The 23,015-nt window shown below is 35.2% G+C and overlaps 1 protein-coding gene across 1 annotated transcript in view; it reads left to right on the forward strand.

Annotated features, from left to right (window-relative positions):
* CCDC73 (coiled-coil domain containing 73) overlaps window positions 1-23,015 on the forward strand; it is a 115,337-nt gene that overhangs the window by 52,604 nt on the left and 39,718 nt on the right. The window contains exons 7-8 of the mRNA XM_028087708.2: window positions 6,936-7,071; window positions 7,308-7,387. Of these exons, the coding sequence (XP_027943509.1) occupies window positions 6,936-7,071; window positions 7,308-7,387 (216 nt within the window). The remainder of the gene's footprint in view (window positions 1-6,935; window positions 7,072-7,307; window positions 7,388-23,015) is intronic.

Here is a 23,015-nt window from a genome sequence, read left to right on the forward strand (position 1 = left end):
TTTGATGGCTGCATAATATTCCATTGTGTATGTATGTATATATATATATATATATATATATATATATATATATATATATATATCACATCTTCTTTATCCATTCATCTGTTGATGGACATCTTGGCTCTTTTATCACAAATTATTCTAATGTGTATAGAGCTCTATGTATGTAGAGAAAACCAATTAAATCACTTTAAACTTTACTGCAGTTTTAGTTATTAGGATTATTAATCTTTACAGGCATTAACAGCCTATTTACCGTTTTTTTAACGGGAGGTCAGAGAAACCTATATATATATGTAGTGGACAATATTCTCATAAAGGCTACATAAAAATTGATCAAAGCTGAAAAATTGAAAAATTCCTTGACCACAATGCTATGAAACTAGAAGTCAACCACAAGAAAAAATCTGGAGACCACAAATATATGGAGGTTAAATACCATGGTACTAAACAATGAATGGGTCAACCAGGAAATAAAAGAAAAAAACGTACATGGGAACAAATGAAAATGAAAACACAACAGCCCAAAAGCTTTGGGTGCAGCAAAAGCAGTTCTAATAGGGAAGTGTTTAGCAATATAGGACTATCAAACAACCTAACCTTACACCTAAAGCAACTAGAAAAAGAACAACGACAAAACCTAAAACCAGCAGAATGAAGGAAAAAATAAAGATTAGAGCAGAAATAAATGATCTAGAGACTAAAAAACCATGGTAGAACAGATGAACGAAACCAGGAGCTGGTTCTGTTGATACACCTATAGCTAGACATATCAGGAAAAAAAGAGAAAAGACTCAAATCAAATCACAAATGACAGAGGAGAAATAACAACCAATACCACAGAAATACAAACAATTAGAATATTATGAAAAACTATATGCCAACAAATTGTACAACCTAGAAGAAATGGATACATTCCTAGAAACATATAACCTACCAAAACTAAAGCAGGAAGAAATAGAAAATTTGAACAGAGTGATCACAGCAAAGAAATTGAATAAGTAATCAAAAGACTCCCAACAAAGTCCAGCACCAACTGGCTTTGCAGGCGAATTCCACCAAACTTTTAAAGAAGAGTTAATAGCTATTCTTCTCTATTCCAAAATATAGAAAAGGAAGGAGAACTTCCAAATTCATTCTATGAGGCCAGCATTATCCTGATACCAAAACTAGATAAAGACACCACTAAAAAAGAGAACGACTGGCCAGTATCCCTGGTGAACATAGATGCAAAATATCCTCAATAAGTTACTAGCAAACCAAAGTCAACAATACATTAAAAAAATCATTCACCACGATCAAGTGGGATTTATTCCAGGGATACAAGGGTGGTTCAATATTTGCACATTAATCAACATGATACATCACATCAATAAGAAAGAATAAGGACCATATGATGATTTCAATAGATGCAGAAAAAGCATTTTACAAAGTACAATATCTTCATGATAAAAAACCCTCTTAACAAAGTAGGTTTAAAGGAAACATACCTCAACATAATAAAAGTCTTATATGAAAAATCCACAGCTAACATCATCCTCAATGGGGAAAAACTGAGAGCTTTTCCCCTGAGGTCAGGAACTAGACAAAGATGTCCACTCTCACCACTTTTATTCAACATAGTACTGGGAGTACTAGCCACAGCAATTAGACAACAAAACGAAATAAAAGGCATCCAAAATGGTAAGGAAGAAGTAAAACTTTCACTATTTGCAGATGACATGATACTCTATAATGAAAACCTGAAAGACTCAGCCAAGAACTACTAGAACTGATAAACTAATTCAGTAAAGTCACAGGATACAAAATCAATGTACAGGAATCTGTTGAATTTCTACGCACCGGTAATGAAATAGCAGAAAGAGAAATTAAGAAAGCAATCCCATTTACAATTGCACAAAAAGTAATAAGATGCCTAGGAACAAACCTAACCAAAAAGGTGAAAGAACTATACTCTGAAAACTATAAAACACTGAGAATGAAATTGAAGATGACACAAGAAATAGAAAGACATGTCCTGTTCATGGATTGGAAGAACAAATATTGTTAAAATGTCTGTGCTACCCAAAGCAATCTACACATTTAATACAATCCCTATCAAAATACCAACAGCATTTTTCACAAAACTAGAACCAACAATTCTAAAATCTGTATGGAACCACAAAAGACCATGAATAGCCAAAGCAATTTTGAAAAAGAAAAGCAAATTGCTGGAGGCATCACAATTCTGGACTTCAAGTTATATTACAAAGCTGTAGTAATGAAAGCAGTGTGGTACTGGCACAAAAATAGACACACACATCAGTGGAACAGAATAGAAAACCCAGAAATAAACCCATGGCTATGTCAATTAATCTTCAACAAAGCAGGAAAGAATATCCAACTGTTGGCAGTCTCTTCAACAAATGGTGTTGGGAAAACTGGACCACTTTCTTACACCATATACAAAGATAAACTTAAAATGGATTAAAGACCTAAATGTGAGACCTGAAACCATAAAAATCCTAGAAGAGACCACAGGCAGTAATGTCTCTGACATCAGCTGTAGCAATATTTTTCTGGATACGTCCTCCAAGGCAAGGGAAATAAAAGCAAAAATAAACTATTGAGACTACATCGAAATAAAAAGCTTCTGCACAGCAAAGGAAACAACAAAACTAAAAGACAACCTATGGAATAAGAGAAGATATTTGCAAATGACATATCCAATAAAGGGTTAGTTTCTAAAATATATAAAGAACTTATAAAACTCAACACCCCCAAAACAAATAATCCAATTTAAAAATGGCAGAAGACATGAAAGACATTTCTCCAAAGAAGTCATACAGATGGCCAACAGACATATGAAAAGATGCTCAACATCACTCATCATCAGGAAACGCCAGTCAAAACTACAATGAGATAGTGGCTCATACCTGTTAGAATGGCTAAAATCAAAAACACAAGAAACAACAAGTGTTGGGGAGGATGTGGAAAAAAGAGAACACTCATGCACTGTTGATGAGAATGCAAACTGGTACAGCCACTGTGGTAAACAGTATAGAGTTTCCTCAAAAATTAAAAAGAACTGTATGATCCAGCAATCACACTATTGGGTATTTGCCCCCAAAATATAAAAACATTAATTCAAAGGGATACATGCACCCCTGTGTTTATAGCAGTATTATTTATAGTAGTCAAGCTATGGAAGCAGCCTGTGTCCATTGATAGATGAATGGATAAAGAAGGTGTGAGATATAAAAATATTCCACATAATATGGAATATTATTCAACTATAAAAATGAAATCTTGCCATTTGCAATGACATGGAGGGAACTAGAAGGTATAATGCTAAGCAAAATAAGTCAGAGAAAGACAAATATTGTGTCATCTCACTCGTATGTGGTACTTAAGAAAACAAACGAGTAAAGTTAAAAAAGAGACAAACCAAGAAACAGACTTTTAAATATAGAGAACTGCTGGTTACCAGAGGGAAGGTGGGTAGGGGGATGAGTGAAATGGGTGCTGGGGATTAAGGAGTGCACTTGTCACGATGAGCATCAGCTGATGGGTGGAAGTGTTGAATCACTATATTGTACACCTTAAACTAATATTAGACTGTATGTTAGCTAACTGAAATTAAAATAAAATAAAAATAAAATAAAATAAAATAAAAACTTAAAAAAAATTCCTTGGGGGGCGCCTGGGTGGCTCAGATGGTTAAGCGTCTGCCTTCAGCTCGGGTCGTGATCTCAGAGTGCTGGGATAGAGCTCCGCATGGGCCTCCCTGCTCGGTGGAGGCTGCTTCTCCCTCTCCCACTCCCCCTGCTTGTGTTCCCCCTCTCGCAGTGTCTCTCTTTGTCAAATAAATAAATAAAATCTTAAAAAAAAATTCCTTGGATTGGGGCGCCTGGGTGGCTCCGTCGTTAAGTGTCTGCCTTCTGCTCAGGTCATGATCCCAGGGTCCTGCTCAGCAGGGGGCCTGCTTCTCTCTCTCCCACTCCCCCTGCTTGTGTTCCCTTTCTCTGTGTCTCTCTAATAAATAAAATCTTTAAAAAAAATTCCTTGGATTGAAGTAATGTCTTTAGACTAATTTTAGTGAAATTGTGTTAGGTTTTTATACATCTGTTGAAAGCAAGTATAATTCTCTAGATTAAAGAATTAAGTAGTATTGTAGAGGAATGGAATATGGTTCATTATTTTTCATTATTTAGTTATTGAAAATAGTGACTACCCAGGTAGGCATAAGATCTTCAGGGTAAGTACACTTGTCAGCTTGTTTGTGTTTATAACTTACATGATTAATTCAAATGACTAAGTAGTGAATTTGAAAAGCCCATAGAAGTATATGGGAAATTTTGACTCATCCATCATGATCATTACTAACGATATTATCACTTTGCTTAAAATCATTAAAAAACTGTCTTTGAAAAAGTGAAGACTATTGGGGCGCCTGGGTGGCTCAGTCATTAAGCATCTGCCTTTGGCTTAGGTCATGATCCCAGCATCCTGGGATCGCGTGTTGGGCTCCTTGCCCAGTGGGGAGCCTGCTTCTCCCTCTCCGGCTCCCCCTGCTTGTGTTCCTCTCTCGCTGTCTCTCTCTGTCAAATAAATAAATAAAATCTTTTTAAAAAAAGAAAAAGGAAAAGTTAAGACTATCATCAAATTTGCCAAGAGAATATAGTTAGGTACAATTTAGGTTGTAATGTGTATTCTTTTTTTAATTTTTAAAAATTTTTAAAAAGATTTTATTTATTCATGAGAGAGGCAGAGAGAGAGAGAGAGAGAGGCAGAGGGAGAAGCAGCCTCCCAAGGAGCAGGGAGCCCGATGCGGGACTCGATCCCAGGACCCTGGGATCATGACCTGAGCCGAAGGCAGACACTTAACCATCTGAGCCACCCAGGCGCCCGTGTGTATTCTTTCTTAATATTAGGACTATTCTTACTCTAAATAAAATTAGTTAAAGCTATTGAAGGTACTTTTATCACTTAAGGAATAATAATAACAAAACATATTGTGCTTATTCTGTGGCAAGCATCTGTTCTTTGTGTTTTTTTTATTTTTTTTATTTTTAAGATTTTTTTATTTATTTATTTTTGAGAGAGAGAGAAAGCACATGAGGTGGGGGGAGGGTCAGAGGGAGAAGCAGACTCCCTGCTCGGCAGGGAGCCTGATGCGGGACTCGGGGACTCCAGGATCATGACCTGAGCTGAAGGCAGTCGCCCAACCAACTGAGCCACTCAGGCGCCCTGTTCTTTGTGTTTATGTGTATTAATTCATTTTATCCTCAGAGCAACCTTATAAGGGAGATACTTTTAGAATCTTTGTTTTAAAGATAGGGTGGATAATTTTCCGAAAGTCACACTGCAACTAAATTACAAAGGGAGTATTTAAACACAGGCAGATTCGGTTTTGACTACTTTGCTATACTGCGTGTACTTTGGTTTTAAGCAGTAGGAACTGGCTCTGTTTAATTTATGCAAAAGGAAATTTAGTGGAGGCACTCAGAATCAGTTTGACTGAAGAATGGGTTTGAGAATGAACAGAGACCAGGCTAATTCCAGTTTGTGAAGCAGGTTGAAGGAACCCAGGACAGAAGTCTTATCAGTCTGGATAGGATCACTACTGAACTTACTGCGTTTCATAGTCATTTTGCTCAAGTTTCAAATTCCAAAAAGAAATCAGTTGGTTTACTTTGAGTACTATGCCCTTTATTTGACTAGGGGAGAATAGAGCATGTGAATTTCAATTCTACTAGATTGTCATGAGGAAGAAATACTAAAAGTAAATACTTGAAATTGTGATAATACTGGATAAGGGAAACATACACAGGCCAGGTAGATCTAACAAATTTACACTGTTGCAACTCCACAGGAAAACAATTCATTCAGAAAACAATTACTGAGTACCAGCCGATAGACTCACGCTGTTCTTTATCACTGATAGACGCACACTGTTCTTTATCACTGCTCATCACGGGTGCTGAAGCATGTGGCAAAAATGAATGAAATTTGTGAAACCAATCAGTGATTTTACCAATGCCAAGTCAAGGTCAAAACCTTTAAAAAAATGTTATTGATTTTATTAACATAAGATTTCTTTTTAAAATTGAAAGTCACATTTCTAAGTATGACAAAACAAGTTGTTTTAGCCAAAAGCAATGAAAGCCCATATTAAAAAATACATTGGGTCCAATTTTTAACAATTATGTTTCTCAGCCTAAGTAGACTTTCTACTATACTGTATTGCCTCCCTGTCTCTGATAGATATCCTCATAATTCAATTTTTAATGCAATAAGAAGGGGCTATACTCATTAAAATCAGAAAAATTACTTGAGTTTCAATACCGCATTCATAATTGCACTCCCAAATTTAGAGAAAAGAATTCCTTTCCTAAATTATCAGGAGTATTGCTTTAATAGTCTCATGATTTTGCTTAGTGCTGGCTTGGACTAATTAACTTTTCTATAAATGAAGCTAGTTGATTTTTTTTTTTAAGATTTTATTTATTTATTTGCCAGAGAGAGAGAGAGAGCATGAGAGTACAAGCAGGGGGAGCGGCAGGCAGAGGGAGAAGCAGGCTCCCCGCTGAGCAAAGAGCCAGATATGATGAGGACTCTATCCTGACCTGAGCCGAAGGCAGATGCTTAACTCACTAAGCCACCCAGGAGCCTCTGAAACTAGTTGGTTTTTGAAAAAGAAATTCTAAATAAGGGCTGTATAAATTTAAATGACTATTTTGTTACAAGACAAAAAAGGCTTTAATTTTACATAGGTTTAGAAATATCTCTTTAACATTTCCTCCCTATGGTGTACTCAGCACTTTTTCATGGCCTATTTAGTAACAAAAGTTATTAAAAACAATTTATATGTATGTTTAAATATATGTGTGCATATATGTTGTATATGTGTGTTTTATATATTTATAACATTTTAAATAACTTCAAAATAGGAACAAAAAGTCCAGTTACATCTTCTGGCTAAAGAAGATCATCAGAAGCAACTGAATGAAATTGAGAAATATTATGGCACGATAACAGGTCAATTTGGATTGGTAAAAGAGAATCATGAAAAGTTAGAACAAAATGGTAGGTACAATCTTATTTAAACATATATTTAATAGGGAGTGATTAAATGAGCTTATTTATAATAAATAAATTGAACTTATCTGCTACTGGTAATATTAAGTAGCATTTTAATATTATTTAAATTCAATAATAATTACATACATTGCATTGAGGCTATTTTCCCTGTCCATTTTAGTGATACTTTCCTTAAATTGATTTTGAATATAATATTTTTCTAAATGTTTTTCATGTTGCAGTACAGGAAGCAATACAGCTAAACAAAAGACTTTCAGCTTTAAATAAAAAACAAGAATCTGAAATATGCAGTTTAAAGAAGGTATGATTGATACAGTTTTATAGTATTAGGTAAAATTATAGTCTAGTTTTATGAAATAGTATTAGAAAAAGTTGGGTAGATTTTTTTGGTATAAAGAAAAATACGTTTTAAATACAGATTCACAAACTGTGAGTTATGATTCCAGTAAATGTAATGAATGAATTTGTTCTAACCCATTCAAAATATTCTTTGTCACCATTGGCATGCCTTTTTATGGTGACCTGAATAGCCAGTATTTACTGTATGTCAATCTCAGCACCATTTATTCATTCACTCTTTTTTTTTTTTTTAAGATTTTATTTATTTGACAGAGAGAGACACAGCGAGAGAGGGAACACAAGCAGGGGGAGTGGGAGAGGGAGAAGCAGGCTTCCCGCGGAGCAGGGAGCCCGATGTGGGGCTCGATCCCAGGACCCTGGGATCATGACCTGAGCCGAAGGCAGACGCTTAACGACTGAGCCACCCAGGCGCCCCTATTCATTCATTCTTCATTCATTCAATACTTGAATAACTGTGTGTGTCAGGTACTATGTGGCACTAAGGATACAGGTCTGAAAAAAATAAAACATTTCCCTCCTTTTTTGAAGTTTATAGTCCAATGGAGGAGTTAGACACAAAATACATAATCACACAGACCAAATAATTTAAAACTGTTATAAATGATACAAAGAAAAAGGTTGTGATGACGTTACAATAGGTGGATTTATTACGTTGGAGGTGAAGGGATAGGGACAGAGGAGAATAATGTTTCAGGCAATAGAGATGTCCCCATACTGGACCCCCAAAACAGCAAGAAGATAAGTTACTGGAACCCAGAAAGAGAGCATCACATAGAGTAGGTAATACTCTGGCAAGGAGAACAGCATGTGCAAAAACCTTGAGGTAGGAAAGAATTTTAGCAATCACTGCTCAGACCTTTGGCTAAGATTAAGTATAGGCGAGAGTTTGGTATATGTGAGGGACTGGAGAAAGTCTGGTATGGCTGGAGCATCATGAGTGAAGGACTCCATTGGACATTGAGATCTAAATTGGCAGAAGGCCAGGGCACCTGGGTGGCTCAGATGGTTAAGTGTCTGCCTTCGGCTCAGGTCATGATCCCAGGGTCCTGGGATCGAGTGCCGCATCGGGCTCCCTGTTCCTTGGGAGCCTGCTTCTCCCTCTGCTTCTCTCTCTCTGTCTCTCATGAATAAATAAATAAAATCTTTAAAAATAAATAAATAAATAAATTGGCAGAAGACCATAAACATTTTATTCCTCATGTCACAGTCATTGGCTCAGAAGTAGAAAAATGGCCTTAGTGGTTATAAACCAGGAAGAATATAACCCCCACCGTGGTTGTCAGTCATTTACAAAAATTACACCCCAAACCTCAACAAGTCATTTTGGCAATACATATTTTGGATTCAATAAATAAATGAATATGGATGATATTGTTCATATATATCATAACTTTTGAGGAAAATTTAAATTTGGGATCAATGTTTTCATCTTGGTTTTAAATGGAGTCTGCTTTTAAAAGGAAAGAAAAAACACTCCAAGCACTTACAGCTATATGTATACGTTGAATTTCACTGTTTTTGTTTAATTTAAATTAATAAACTTTATTTTTTAGAGCATTTTTAGCTTTACAGCAAAACTGAATGGAAAGTATAGAGCGTTCCCATACCTAACCCACACATGTGCAGTCTCTCCCACTATCAACATCCTGTACCAGAGTGATGCATTTGTTATAACTGATGAACCTACCGTGACACATCAGTATCATCCAAATTCCATTGTTTACATTATGATTCACTCTTGGTTTTGTACTTTATCTGAGTTTGGGCAAATGTTTAGTGACACGTGTCCACCGTTTTAGTATCATACAAAATAGTTTTACTGCTCTGAAAATCCTCTGTGCTCTGCCTTTTCATCTGTCCCTCCCCCAACCCTTGGAAACTACTTCTCTTTCTACTATTTCCACAGTTTGGGAACATTTTCCAAAAGGTTACAGAGTTGGAATCATATAGAATGTAGCCTTTTCAGATGGGCTTTTTCAGTAATATGCATTAAGTTTTGTCTAATGTCTTTTCATGGCTTGGTAGCTTTTTTTTTTTTTTTTAAGTACTGAATAATATTCCATTGCCTGGATGTACCACAAACTATCCATTCTATGAAGGATATTTTGATTGCTTGCAAGTTTTGGCAGTTATGAATAAAACTGCTATAAATATCTATGTACAAGTTTTTGTGTGCACCTAAGTTTTCAACTTTTTTGGATAAATACCAAGGAGCATGATTGTTTGGATTGTATGGTAAGAGTATGTTTCATTTTGTAGAAACTGCCAAACTGCTTTCCAAAGTGGCTATATCATTTTGCATGCCCACCAGCCATGAATGAGAGTTTTTGTTGCTCGATATCCTCACCAGCATTTGGGGTTGTCAGTGTTTTGGATTTTGCACATTCGTAATAGGTGTGTATGGTATCTCTTGTGATTTGTAATTCCCTAATGACATATGAAGTTGAACACCCTTTCATATGTTTACTTGCGATCTGTGTATCTTCTTTGGTGAGATGTCTGTTCAGATCTCTTATCCATTTTTTAATTGAGTTATTTGTTTTATTATTGTTGACTTTTAAGAGTTCTGTGTATAATTTGGATAACAGTATCTTTATCGGATATAGCTTTTAAAAATATTTTCTCTCAGTCTGATTTGACTTCTCATTCTTTTGATATTGTCTTTTGCAGAGCAGAAGTTTTTAATTTTAATGAAGTGCAACTTATCAAATTTTTTTGTGTGTGGATTGTAACTTTGGCATTGTACCTAAAAGGTCATTGCCTTACACAGGGTCAACTAGATTTTCTCCTGTATTATCTTCTAGGAGTTTTATAGTTTTGTATTTCACATTTAGGTCTGTGATCCATTTGAGTTAATTTTTATGAAGAGTGTAAGGTTTCGGTCTAAATCCCCCCCACTTTTTTTTGCATGTGAATGTCCAGTTGTCCCATCACCATTTGTTGAAAAGATTAGTTTTGCTCCTCTGTCAACTATCAGTTGACTGTATTTATGTGGATCTGTTTCTCGGCTCTCCTATCTCTTCCATTGATCTAATTGTCCGTTCTTTCACCAATACCACACTGATTTGATTACGGTAGTTTTATAGTAAGTGCTAAAGTTGGGTAGTATCAGTCCTCTAACTTTGTTCTTCTTCTCCTTCAATATTAAGTTAGGTATTCTGGGCCTTTTCCCTCTCCATAGAATTAGTTTGCTAATATCCACAAAATAACTTGCTGAGATTTTGACTGGGATTGTAATGAATCTATAGATCAAGTTGGGAAGAACTGACATCTTGAAAATATTGGGTCTTCCTATTCATGAATACGGAATATCTCTCCATTTGTTTAGTTCTTTGCTATCTTTCATTAGAGTTTTATAGTTCTTCTCATGTAGATCTTATATATAGTTTGTTAGATTTTTTACCTAAGCATTTAATTTTTGCTTAAAAATTGTAGCAAAAATTAAAAGTATGAGATCATAGAAAATATCTGCCCTCATTTTCTATCACTTGTAATTTCCTAAGTGATAAAAGCACTAAGAATATCTCTTGTTCTAATATCTGGTCTTTCACCCTGACCCTGACACTGGGCTCCTAAAACCCTTATAAATTCCTGAGTGATAAGAGCACTAGGAGCATCTTTTGTTTTAATGATGTGACTCTGAGTGGGATCCTGGATGGCTCCTGGATGGGGGTTGGTCACCAGAAAGAGCAAGTCATGATTAGAAGCTTAACATTTTTAGCCCTGCTTCTCCCCTACCTCCCTCTACTCCACAGGAAAAGAGCCTGGAAATGGAGTTAATAATTGATCATGCCTACATGAGGAAGTCTCCATAAAATCCCAGTAGTATCATTTCCCAGATACTGCCCTTTGTATATCTTCATCAGGCTGTTGATCTGTATCCTTTACTGTATCTGTTAAAAAACTAATAAACTTGTGTTTTGCAGAGTTCTGTGAGCTGTTCTGGCAAATTAATGGAACCTAAGAGGGGGATCATAGGAACCTCTATTTATAGCCAATCAGTCAGAAACATCTGGACTTGTGATTGGCATCTGAAGTGGGATGGGAGCAGTCTTATGGGACTGAGCCTTTAACCTTTGGGATTTGGCCCTGCCTTCAAGTAGATAGTGTCAGAAGTGAGTTAAATTGTGGGGACATTCAACTGGTGTTGCAGAGAATTGCTTGGTGGGGGAAAACCTCCACATATTTGGTGACCAGAAGTGTCAGAAGTGTTCTGTGTAAAGGAGCCACACAGGAAAAAAAAACACAGGAGGAAGAACTGGATTTTTCCTTATACAAGAGGGAAGAACTGTAGGTTTTTCTAGTACAGAAAGTGATTGACTTTTGTATATTAATATTATATTCTACAACCTTGGTATAATCACTTATTAGTTCCAGGAGGTCTTTGTTGATTTTTTTAGATTTTCTACATAGTCAATCGTGTCATCTGTGAACAAAGCCAGTTTTATTTCTTCCTTCCCAAATCTGTATATCTTTTTGTTTTGTTTTGTTTTGTTTTATTTCCTATTCTTGTCTTGTTACATTAGCTGGGGCTTCCAGTATGGTGTTGAAAATTTGGTGAGAGGGGACATCCTTGGTTTGTTCCTGATTTTAGAGGGAAATTGTGAAGTTTCTCACCATTAAGTTTGATGTGAGCTGTATGTTTTCTTTCTAGATGCTCTTTATCAAGTTGAGGAAGTTTCTCTCTGTTCCTAGTTTGCTAAGAATTTTTATCATAAATAGGTGTTGGATTTTTGTCAGATGCTTTTTCTGCATCTTTTGTTATGATTGTGTGATTTTTTTTTTTTTTGCTTGCCTGTTGATGTAATGGATTACATTAATTAATTTTTGAATGTTGAACCAGCCTTGCATAAGTGGGATAAATCCCACTTGGTCATGGTGTATAATTATTTTTATACATTGTTAGATTCAATTTGCTGTTATTTTGTTGAGGATTTTTGTATCTACACTAGTGAAAAATACTGGTCTGTAGTTTTCTTGTAATGTCTTTGTCTTGTTTTGCTATTAGGATAATGTTGGCCTAATAGAATGAATTCAAAGTATTCCCTCCACATCTGTCTTCTGAAAGAGATTATACAGAATTGGTATCATTTCTTCTTTTAATGTTTCATAGAATTCACCAGTAAACCCATTTGGGCATGGTGCTTTCTGTTGTTAGATAGATTATTAGTTATTGATTCAATTTCTTTAATGGATATAGGTCTATTTAGATTGTCTATTTCTTCTTGTGTGCGTTTTGGCATATTATGTCAAGGAATTGGTCCATTTCATCTAGGCTATCAAACTTGTGGGCATAGAGTTGTTCATAGCATTTTTAAAATTTTCTATTTAATGTCCTTAGGATCTAAGGTTATATCCATTTTTTCATTTCTGATATTAGTAATCTGTGTCCCTTTTTTTTTTTCCTTAGCCCGGCTAGAGCCTTATCAATTTTATTGATTGTTTCAAAGAATCAGCTTTTTTGTTTTCTTGATTTTCTCTATTGATTTATTGTTTTCATTTTCATTGATTTATGCTCTAATTTTTATTATTTCTTTTCTTCTGCTTACTTTGAATTTACTTTGGTCTTCTTTTTCTAGTTTCCTAAGTTTGAAGTTTGGATATTTGATTTAAAATTTTTTTCTTTTTAATTTTTTTTAAAGATTTTATTTATTTATTATTAGAGAATGAGATAGAGCATGAGAGGGGGGAGGGTCAGAGGGAGAAGCAGACTCCCTGCTGAGCAGGGAGCCTGATGCGGGACTCAATCCCAGGACTCCAGGATCATGACCTGAGCCAAAGGCAGTCGCCCAACCAACTGAGCCACCTAGGTGCCCTCTTTTTAATTTTTTAATTGAAGTGTAGTTGACACAAAATGTTACATTAGTTTCGGGTATACAACATAGTGATTTGGTAAGTCTATGCATTATGCTAGGCTCACTGCGGCTCTAACTACTGTCTGTCACCATACGATGCTACTACACTACTACTGCCTATATTCCCTATGCTGTATCTTTTATCCCTGTGACTTATTTGTTCTGTAACTGGAAACCTGTATCTCCTACTCCCCTTCATCTATTTTGCCCATATCCCCACCCCCCTGCCTCTCTGGTGACCATTAGTTCTCTGTATTTGTGGGTCTGTTTCTTCTTTCTGTTTGTTTTGTGTTTTAGATTCCACGTATAAGTGAAATCTTATGTATTTGTCTTTCTCTGACTTATTTCTCTTAGCACAATTCTCTAGGTCCATTGTGTTTTTGCACATGGCAAGATCTTATCCTTTTTTATGGCCGACTGATATTCCATTGTGTATATATACTACATCTTTCTTATCCATTCACCTATCATTGGATACTTGGGTTGCTTCTATATTTTGGCCTTTTTTCTTTTCTGACACCTACATTCAATGCTATATTTCCCCTGTAAGCATTTTTTTCACTGCAGCCTACAGATTTTGAAAAGTTGTATTTTTGGGGCACCTGGGTGGCTCAGATCATGATCCCACGGTCCTGGGATCGAGCCTCACATTGGGCTCCTGGCTTAGTGGGGAGCCTGCTTCTCCCTCTGCCTCTCTCCTTGCTCATTTTCTCTCTCTCTCTCTCAAATGAATAAATAAAATCTTTAAAACCTTCCATAGTATTTTTTTAAAAGAAAAGTTATATTTTCATTTAGCTCAAAATATTTTAAAATTTCTCCTGAGATTTCTTCTTTGACCCATGTGTTATTTAGAAGTGTGCTGTTTAATCTCTGAGTATTTTGGTTTTTTCAAGCTACCTTTTATTGATTTCTAGTTAATTTTATTGTGGTCTGAGAACAGAAATTGTGTCACTTTTTATTCTTTTAAATTTGTTAAGGTGTGTTTTATGGTCCAGAATGTGGTCTATCTTGGTGAATGTTCTATGTGAACTTGAGAAGAATTTGTAATCTGTTTTTGGATGAAGTAGTCTATACACCACTTGATTGATGGTGCTAAGTTCAACTTTGACCCTTCTGATTTTCTGCCTGCTGGATCTTTCGATTTCTGATGGAGGTATATTAAAGTCTCCAAATATAATAGTAGATTCTCTATTTCTTTTTGCAGTTGTTAGTTTTTGCCTCCTGTATTTTGGTCCTCTCTATGCATATACACATTAAGACATTGTTATGTCTTCTTGGAGTATTCACTCCTTTATTATTATGTATGCCCCCCTTTTGTCCTTAATAACTTTCCTTGCTCTGAAATCTACTCTGGTTGAAATTAATATATCAATTCCTACTTTATTTTGATTAGTGTTAGCATGGTATATCCTTCTCCATCCCTTTACTCTCAATCAATATGTGTTTTTATATTTAAAGTGGGTTTTTGGTAGACAACATATAATTGGGTCTTGTTTTTGGATCCACTTTGATAATCCATCTTTTAATTGTTGTATTTTAGACTCCTGACATTTGAGGTGATTATTGATATAATTGGGATTAATATGTACCATATTTTTTTGCTGTTTTCTCTTTGTTGCCCTTGTTTGTTCCTCTTTTTTGTCTTCCACTCTTTTTCTGCTATTTGTGGTTTTAATTGAGCATTTTATGATTCCATTTTCTCTCCTTTCTTAGTGTTTCAATCATACTTTTTAAAAAACTTTTTTAGCGCTAGCCCTAGAGTTCACAGTGTATCTGCAATAAACCAAGTTTGCTTTCAAATAACATACTACTTCATGGGTAGTGCATGTACCTTATAACAATGAACCAGTCCTGATTCTTCTCTCCTGTCACTTGTATCATTGCTGTCATTCATTTTACTAATACCTAAGCATACATAATCAAATACATTGTTGCTATTTTTATTTTGAACAAATGGTTATTTTATCAGTTTAGAATAAGAAATAAAATATTTTATTTGCTATCACTTATTCCTTCTCTGATGCTCTTCCTTTTATTAGGTACTTCAGAGTTTCTGACCTATATCACTTTCCTTTTCTCTGAAAAACTTTTTTTAACATTTCTTGCAAGGCAGGCCTACTGGCAACAAATTTGCTCAATTTTTGTCTTAAAAAGTCTTTATTTCTCCTTCACTCTTTAAAAAACATTTTATTTATTCGTCAGAGAGAGAGAGCACAAGCGCACAAGCAGGGAGAGTGGCAGGCAGAGGGAGAAGCAGGCTCCCCACTGAGCAAGGAGCCTGATGCAGAACTCAATCCGAGGACCCCAGGATCATGACCTGAGCCAAAGGCAGACACTTAACCAACTGAGCCACCCAGGCATCTCTCTCCTTCACTTTTAAAGGATAATTTCAGAGGGTACAGAATTCTAGGTTAGTAGTTTTTTTCTCTCAACACTTTAAATATTTCATATCACTCTCGTTGCTTGTATGGTTTCTGAGAAGTCAGATGTAATCCTTTGCTCTTCTGTAGGTAAGGTGTTCTTTTCCTTCTGGCTTCTTTCAGTATTTTTTTTTTTATTACTGATTTTCTGAATTTTGAATATGATATGCCTAGGTATAAACTTTTTGCTCACTTATCCTTCTTGGTGTTCCCTGAGCTTTCTGGATCTGTGGTTTGGTGCCTGACATTGTTTTAGGGAAATTCTCAGTCATTGCTGCTTCAAATATTGCTTCTCTTCCTGTTCTCTTTCTTTTCCTTCTGGTATTTCCATTATGCATATGTTACATTTTGTGTAGCTGTCCCACAGTTGGTGGATGTTCTGTTCTGCTTTCCTTAGTTTTTTTTCTCTTTGTTTTCAGTTTTTGAATTTTTGCCATCATATCAAGTTCATTGATATTCCTCAATCTTGTCCATACTACTCTTGAGCCCCTCAGAGGCATTCTTCATTTCCATTGCAGTGTTTGTGATCTAAAGCATTTCTTTTTGATTCTTAGAATTTCCATCTCTCTACTTACATTATCTATTTGTTCTCCTATTTTTTGTCTACTTTTTCCATTAAAACATTTAGCATATTAGTTTTTTTTAAATTCCAGATTTGATAATTCTAATATTTCTGCCATATCTGACACAGGTTCTGATGCTTGTTCAGTTTCTTCAAATTGTGTTTCTTGCCTTTTAGTATGCCTTGTAATTTTTTGTTGAAAGACGGACATGATATGCATGTGAAAGTATCTGCAATAAATAGCCTTTAGTAATGTAATGGTAAAGTTTAGGGTGGGGGGTTGCGAAGTGTCCTATGATTAGATCTCAATCTCTTGGTGTGCCTGTATCACTGGACTGTGAACTTCACAGTATTTCTCAGTTTTTTCCCTCTCTTGGGTGGTACAGCACGGTTGAAGGGGGCTAGATTTGGGTATTACCCTTTCCCCAGGTAGTTTAGGCTCAGGTCCAATAATTTCTCCCGAGGTCAGGCCTTGTTAAGAAGAACAGAATGCCCTGGTGTATTTCCAAATGGTTCCTTTTCTTCTCCTCCTCCTGGAAGTAGGAGGGATTTTTTTCCTGATACTGTGAGAGGACTTGGAAGTGAAATTCACAAAAGTGTGTGTGTGAGGGTCCCCCCCATGACTGTGTCCCCTGATTTTTTTTTTTTTTTTAACTGTCAGAGTTTTCTACACTGAGCCTCTGGCAATTAGTCAATCACAGTTCAGGCTTCCCTGGCACTATTTCCTGCAGAGGTTTCTGTTTGTGGGTTTCTGCTCTGGTAATTAATAATTCTGTATATTCGCCAGTCTCTCTCTCCAATTATTGAGGTAGCTATTTGCCTTATGACCTCATTTCTCTGACAGATCTAAGGGGAGTTGTTGATTTTCAGTTTGTTCAGCTTTTACTTGTTGTCAGGACAAAGTGCTGTCAGGACAAAGTTTAAGCTCCTTACTTGCTAGACTGGAAATAAGTCCCCCTGTTTTTATATTTAACTGTAATTTTACTGAAATTAAAATTTTATTGAAAATCTAGAGTAACAGATTTAAGTTTTGAACAGGAGTGTTTTGTGCTGTGAGATAAATAATATATACTTTTATGCATAATTCAAGAAACAAGGAAATTTTACTACTCTCTCTTTTAGCATCATTTTGAGGAAAGAGGGATTACTTCGGATAAAGATTTAAGTGGCTTCTAAATGCTAAGCCAGAGTCCAAAGGCCATTAATATTTGTAACACTATTCTATTTAGTTCTTTGGTCTTATAACTGCCAATAAGTTGGTTTTATATTCTGAAGGATCAGAAAGGAAGAGCATAGGAGTAGCTCAGTATAAAACAGAAGGGGGTAATAAGCATATGTTCCTATCTCTTAAAAGTCTTAAGTCTGTCTAGCAAACTAGACAGTTTTTATGTAGAAAGCATTTGTTTTCAGTCACATCTTAGAATACTAAAGATGGCTTTTTTTTAATATTAAAAGAAAAGCTGTAATTTAAAATTTTGCCTGTAGTCTCATATCAGAGGATTGTTAAAAGGACCATTCATTTTTATCAATGTAAACTTCAAATGCAAATATAAATAAATACTGAGACTGAGTAGTTGTGAATAAGCACATTTTCAGTGATGTCTCTTTGATTTATTTTTTAATATTTTTATCCATGACTTAACTGATTAATCATATTAATTTAGTGGTTATATTAAAATTTTCATATGCTTTTATTCAGTTAGTTTTTGCATGATTTTTTTTAAAGACTTTATTTATTTGACAGAGAGAGACACAGTGAGAGAGGGAACACAAGCAGGGGGAGTGGGAGAGGGAGAAGCAGGTTTCCCGCGGAGCAGGGAGCCTGATGTGGGGCTTGATCCCAGGACCCTGGGATCATGACCTGAGCCGAAGGCAGATGCTTAACAACTGAGCCACCCAGTCTCCCCTAGTTTTTGCATTATTATAAAAGGATTATACCTCTTAAGTTTCTGTACTAAGTTATGTGGCTTTTTCATTAAATAAGGACAAATGTTTCATTATAATATTATATTTCTAATATATAGTTTAAGACTGACCTGTAGATGGAGACGAGGCTCATGTAAATCCATGGAGAGATAACATTAGTAGGTTAGGGTAAAAAGAATGTGTTTTTCTTTGCACAAGTGGAATAGTGTTGCTCAGGAGCACACTTACCCCTTTTTCCTCAGGTCTTGGAGCCCTGCCAGGGCTAACTACATGTTCTGATATGTCATGCAGTGGTGGCCTGTCTCTCTAGAGAGCATTACAGTCAGTGACTATGCTACCAAACAGTTCTTGGAAGAGTGAGTGTATGAAAGGGTAAAGCGAGAGAATCTTACTACTTTGAGATTTCCAAGTCCAAGTGGCTAAAAGGGTGAAAAATTTAAAATAAATTTTAACAGCCATTTTTAATATTTCCAACATTCTAGGTATAAGTATTTTGTATTTTGTATGTAGTCTTAATTTTCAACTTTAAGAAAGCTTTATCATTTTTTATTCTTTTTAGAAGCTAATCAAGTCTAGTAACATTGGTTATATCACTTATTTAAAACTTTAAATCATTAATTTTCCCAAAGATGATTTTTATTTTTCTCTTATTCTGTTTTATGATTTTGTTCAGAACAGTTAAGCTATTGGTTTGTGATAAGGTGGATTTTTTTTTTTTTGAGCAAAGTTAAACAGACCAAACTTAGTTGTTAGATTAAACTAGATATTACAATTCTGAATGCTGGGTTCACCATTATGGCAATCATGAAGAATTCCTGATACTATCTGTGAGCAGCATTCATAACCTCTGCTATTTGTCTGAGTAAACGTCACAGCACTCAAGGAGATAGTGATATTTAACAGACTACCCTGTACCAGAAAAGGAGGGGTAAAGGAAAAAAGAGCACAATATTTATGACTCTAGGAACTATAAGTTGTAATTTAATGAGATCAAAGCATGTGCTGTTTACTTGCTCACTAACAGCTTTGAATAAAGTGGTTAGAAAACAGACAATGTACTAAAAGTTCAGGATATTTAAAAGCTATAAGGGCTATAAAATCAAAAGCATATTTTCAGTGGAAAATCATTTCATGGAGGTCTCTGATTTTAATTTATTATGCTCTTAAGATTAATTAATATATAAGAGAAAAAGAAAGACATAAGAAATGATTAGTTTTTACTTTTGTCAGCCATATACTGAGTTTTCACTCTTACCCTCCCCTTTCCCACTTCCTTGTTTCATTACAATTTTTGTAATAGGAATTGATGCATTTTAGAGTATCTCCTAGAAAACTTAGCTGATTACAACAGCTTCATATTTTCAGTTGTTGAAAAGTATAGAAAACTGTAGAAGTTTGTTGCACTTTGTTACCTTGACAGAAAAAATAACTTTTAGAAAAATGAATCCTCTTTTATTAATTCAGAGAATTATAAGCCATTTGATATAAATATGTTTTAGCAATATATGCTTCAGTTTAATTGTACTTTTATCAGAACATTGCATTTTAGGATTGAACTTAGAATAGTTCACAAGTATAAAACTAGTATAAAAAAGCATCTAATAATTTCTAACTAGTCTGAATGTTTATTTCTTACAGGTGCATCTTGCTTTAGGAAAACCCAATATAAAAAAATTAAAAGTTCAAAGTGAAAATTTTAAAACTACCATTTTAGTACACAAAAAAGCAGCTTGAAAGCAAGGTTTTAGAAACACCATTGTGTAAAGAAAGTTGTACATTATTTTAAGCCCAGTATTATTGGTGGCTTTTTAAAAAAGTGGAATCAATTGAGCACAAAAGATCTCTTTTTAATACTCAGATGATATTTGATTAAATACTGGATAACAATATAAAAATTAGCTAAAGATCCCATAAATCTGAGTTGAGATTAAAACTTTGAGGTCCTCTAACAGATATTTTTCTTTTGAATTAATCTCCTAAATTTTTAAGAAGTTAAATTAATTGCTGAAATTACTAGTTTTTTGTTGTTTTTTTTTTTTAAATATCCTTCAGTATGCATAGTGAATTTGACTACCATCCCATGTTTTCAAATGTTTATCCAGGGTGGAAATAATAAGGTCAGTACATCCTTTTGTTCAATAAATTTAAGTCAAAGACCTTCTAGTTCTAGAGTAATGTTTTATTATACTATCTTATTTCTGTAATTGTTGTTTTCTAGCATATTCTTGGATCTGTACTTATAATGAAGAATTAACCTATTTTAAATTCATAAATTTCAGACTGTCGATTACAACAGTCAGGGTTATTTTCTAGCCAAAAAATATGCTGTTCTTTTAAAGTTAACATAATGCTAGTGACTCACTATCTACTAAGCTTTATTTTTCTATTATTGTACTGGTCTGTTCACATTTAAACCAGTAGTATCTGTCTATATAACATGGTGATCTGTAGGACTGTGGTTGTTACATTGAATGGAGTGAAACCAGTTGGTTCAATCAGTGATTAAACCCTCAGCACCATACTTAAACCTACCACTTTCTATTCATTCTTGCAAACTGACTGTGAACTATCGTGTCATTAATAATACTTTGTCTGGCTGACATCTACTGCTCTCACCAAATATTTTTATTGCCATTTTTTAAATCCTGAGTAAATCAACCTTTGCTTTCATCAGATCTTATTTTTAGGTAAAGACAATCACATTTTTTTCATAATCATGTTAATTACTTTTCTTCTTATAGTCGATATAATGTTTAGTTCCTTTTAAATTCCTTGAATGTATTAAGCTGCTATGGGATAAGTACAAAACACGGCACCTTTCCTTGAGGAGCACATGGTCTATAGGAAAATTCTTACTGTTGTTAGCTTTGAAAGAATGAATCTTAATTCTTTAAATAAATAAAAGGATATTTAATTATACCATTATTAAGACTTAGTCTATTTTTATTTTTTAAGATTTTATTTATTTGAGAGAGAGAGAATGAGAGATAGAGAGCACGAGAGGGAGGAGGGTCAGAGGGAGAAGCAGACTCCCCGCCGAGCAGGGAGTCCGATGTGGGACTCGATCCCGGGACTCCAGGATCATGACCTGAGCCGAAGGCAGTCGCTTAACCGACTGAGCCACCCAGGCGCCCCAAGACTTAGTCTATTTTTAAAGTAGAAAAAAAAATCCTAGAATCCCTTGGATTCACCTTAGTAGTAGTAATAGGTAACAGTGCCTGACACATAGTAGATGCTCAGCAAATACTTGTTGCATGGAGTATTACACGCCACACGGTTTGTTTTTAAAAAATTGTATTTCTAATTTACAGATTAGGAACTTGAGACAGAAGGAAGTTAAATAAGTTACCTAAAGTTAAATAACAAGGAAAATAAAGCCAGGACTGGAACCTAGACAAATTTTGACTCCAGAACCTACAGTCTTAACCATTCTAATAGTGATAGCAACATAAGCAATTTATCCACATAAGTTTCTTCTCTTTCTTAGAGAAGAGAAGCATATATTTACCAGAAAGGGAAATTTTTAACTATTCACACTCCTGCAATATCAGCTCTTTATATGCCTTGAGTCTAAATATCTATAGACTACTTGACTCTAAAGATATAGAGTCAAGACATAGACTACTATGTCCCTACCTTGAAATTTTATCATTAAACACTGCTTCTTTTGGGCTCTTTCATTCGGCCCTCCTCTTTCTCCAGCCAGGGCATCTTTTTCTATCATCTGTACCACACATGATACTCTCACATCTGTTCTTTCTGCCTCTAGTCCTTCAGTTCCCACTACTTCTCCCAGCCCTTTAGCCTCTTCCTGCCAACATATAATTCCCTGCATAATATTTCTCATTTATTCTGTTTATCTTAATTCATCACTTTACCTTTTTCTTTAAAACTAAACCTTTCAATTATAGTCATCTCAAAGAGGTGCTTGACCCACACCTATATGGATGTTGCTTTTCTCTTTTCCCCCTTTTGTTTTCTTGTTTTTCATATGAGTAGAATGATCCCTGCCTTTCTTGTTTTACATATGTGTAATAAATATAAAACAATAAACGCATGGAAAAGCACTTCAGAAAGTTAAACATGCCATAGAAATTTATGGGATTATTGTTACTTGCAAATAAAATTAGGTTAAGATTAGGATTAAGGCAGTTTTGTTAGATTCAGCTTTTCGGCACCACAGACTGTAGGTGGTTTATAATGTATAGTCTTTCAAGACAACTGAAACAGACTCATTTGCCTTTAAATTCCTTTATCAGAGAGGAAAGTCTGAAACCCCTTCTGACTCATCAACTGCTCTTTCTCCCTTCATGCATGAACTGTTTTCTATTTCTACATCTGGTTCTCTCCAAACTATCTTCTTCAGATCATCTCTAAATTTCAAAGAATCATAGGGATCATCTAATCTTGTTTTTGTCTTTCTTTGAGCTGCAGAACCCTCAGTTCAAGATGTGGAAGCTCAATATTAAAATGAATAAGGTTTGCTGTTGCTTGAAGGGAGGCTTGGAGGAACACTGGAGCTATACCTAGGGGCTCTTTCTTCTCTATTAGCAGCTATGAATGGTCTCCATGGGGTGTCTAGGACTTTTCAGAGCACAATTTAAAAACCATTAACTGGATCCAGCCTCTCCTTTTTTTGTAAAGGGAACCAAAACCTAAAGAGAGTAGGTGAGGGGTGCCTGTGTGGCTCATTTGGTTAAGTGAGTCTTGGTTTCAGTTCAGTCTAATCTCTCAGTCATGGGATTAAGCCCCACTTTGGGCTCTGCGCTCAGTGCAGAGTCTGCTTCGGATTCTTTTCCCACTCTC

The sequence above is a fragment of the Eumetopias jubatus genome, unplaced genomic scaffold, assembly GCF_037043125.1.
Source record: "Eumetopias jubatus isolate StellerSeaLion01/CBP00866 unplaced genomic scaffold, mEumJub1_p1.0 scaffold_13, whole genome shotgun sequence".
Taxonomy (NCBI): Eukaryota; Metazoa; Chordata; class Mammalia; order Carnivora; family Otariidae; genus Eumetopias; species Eumetopias jubatus.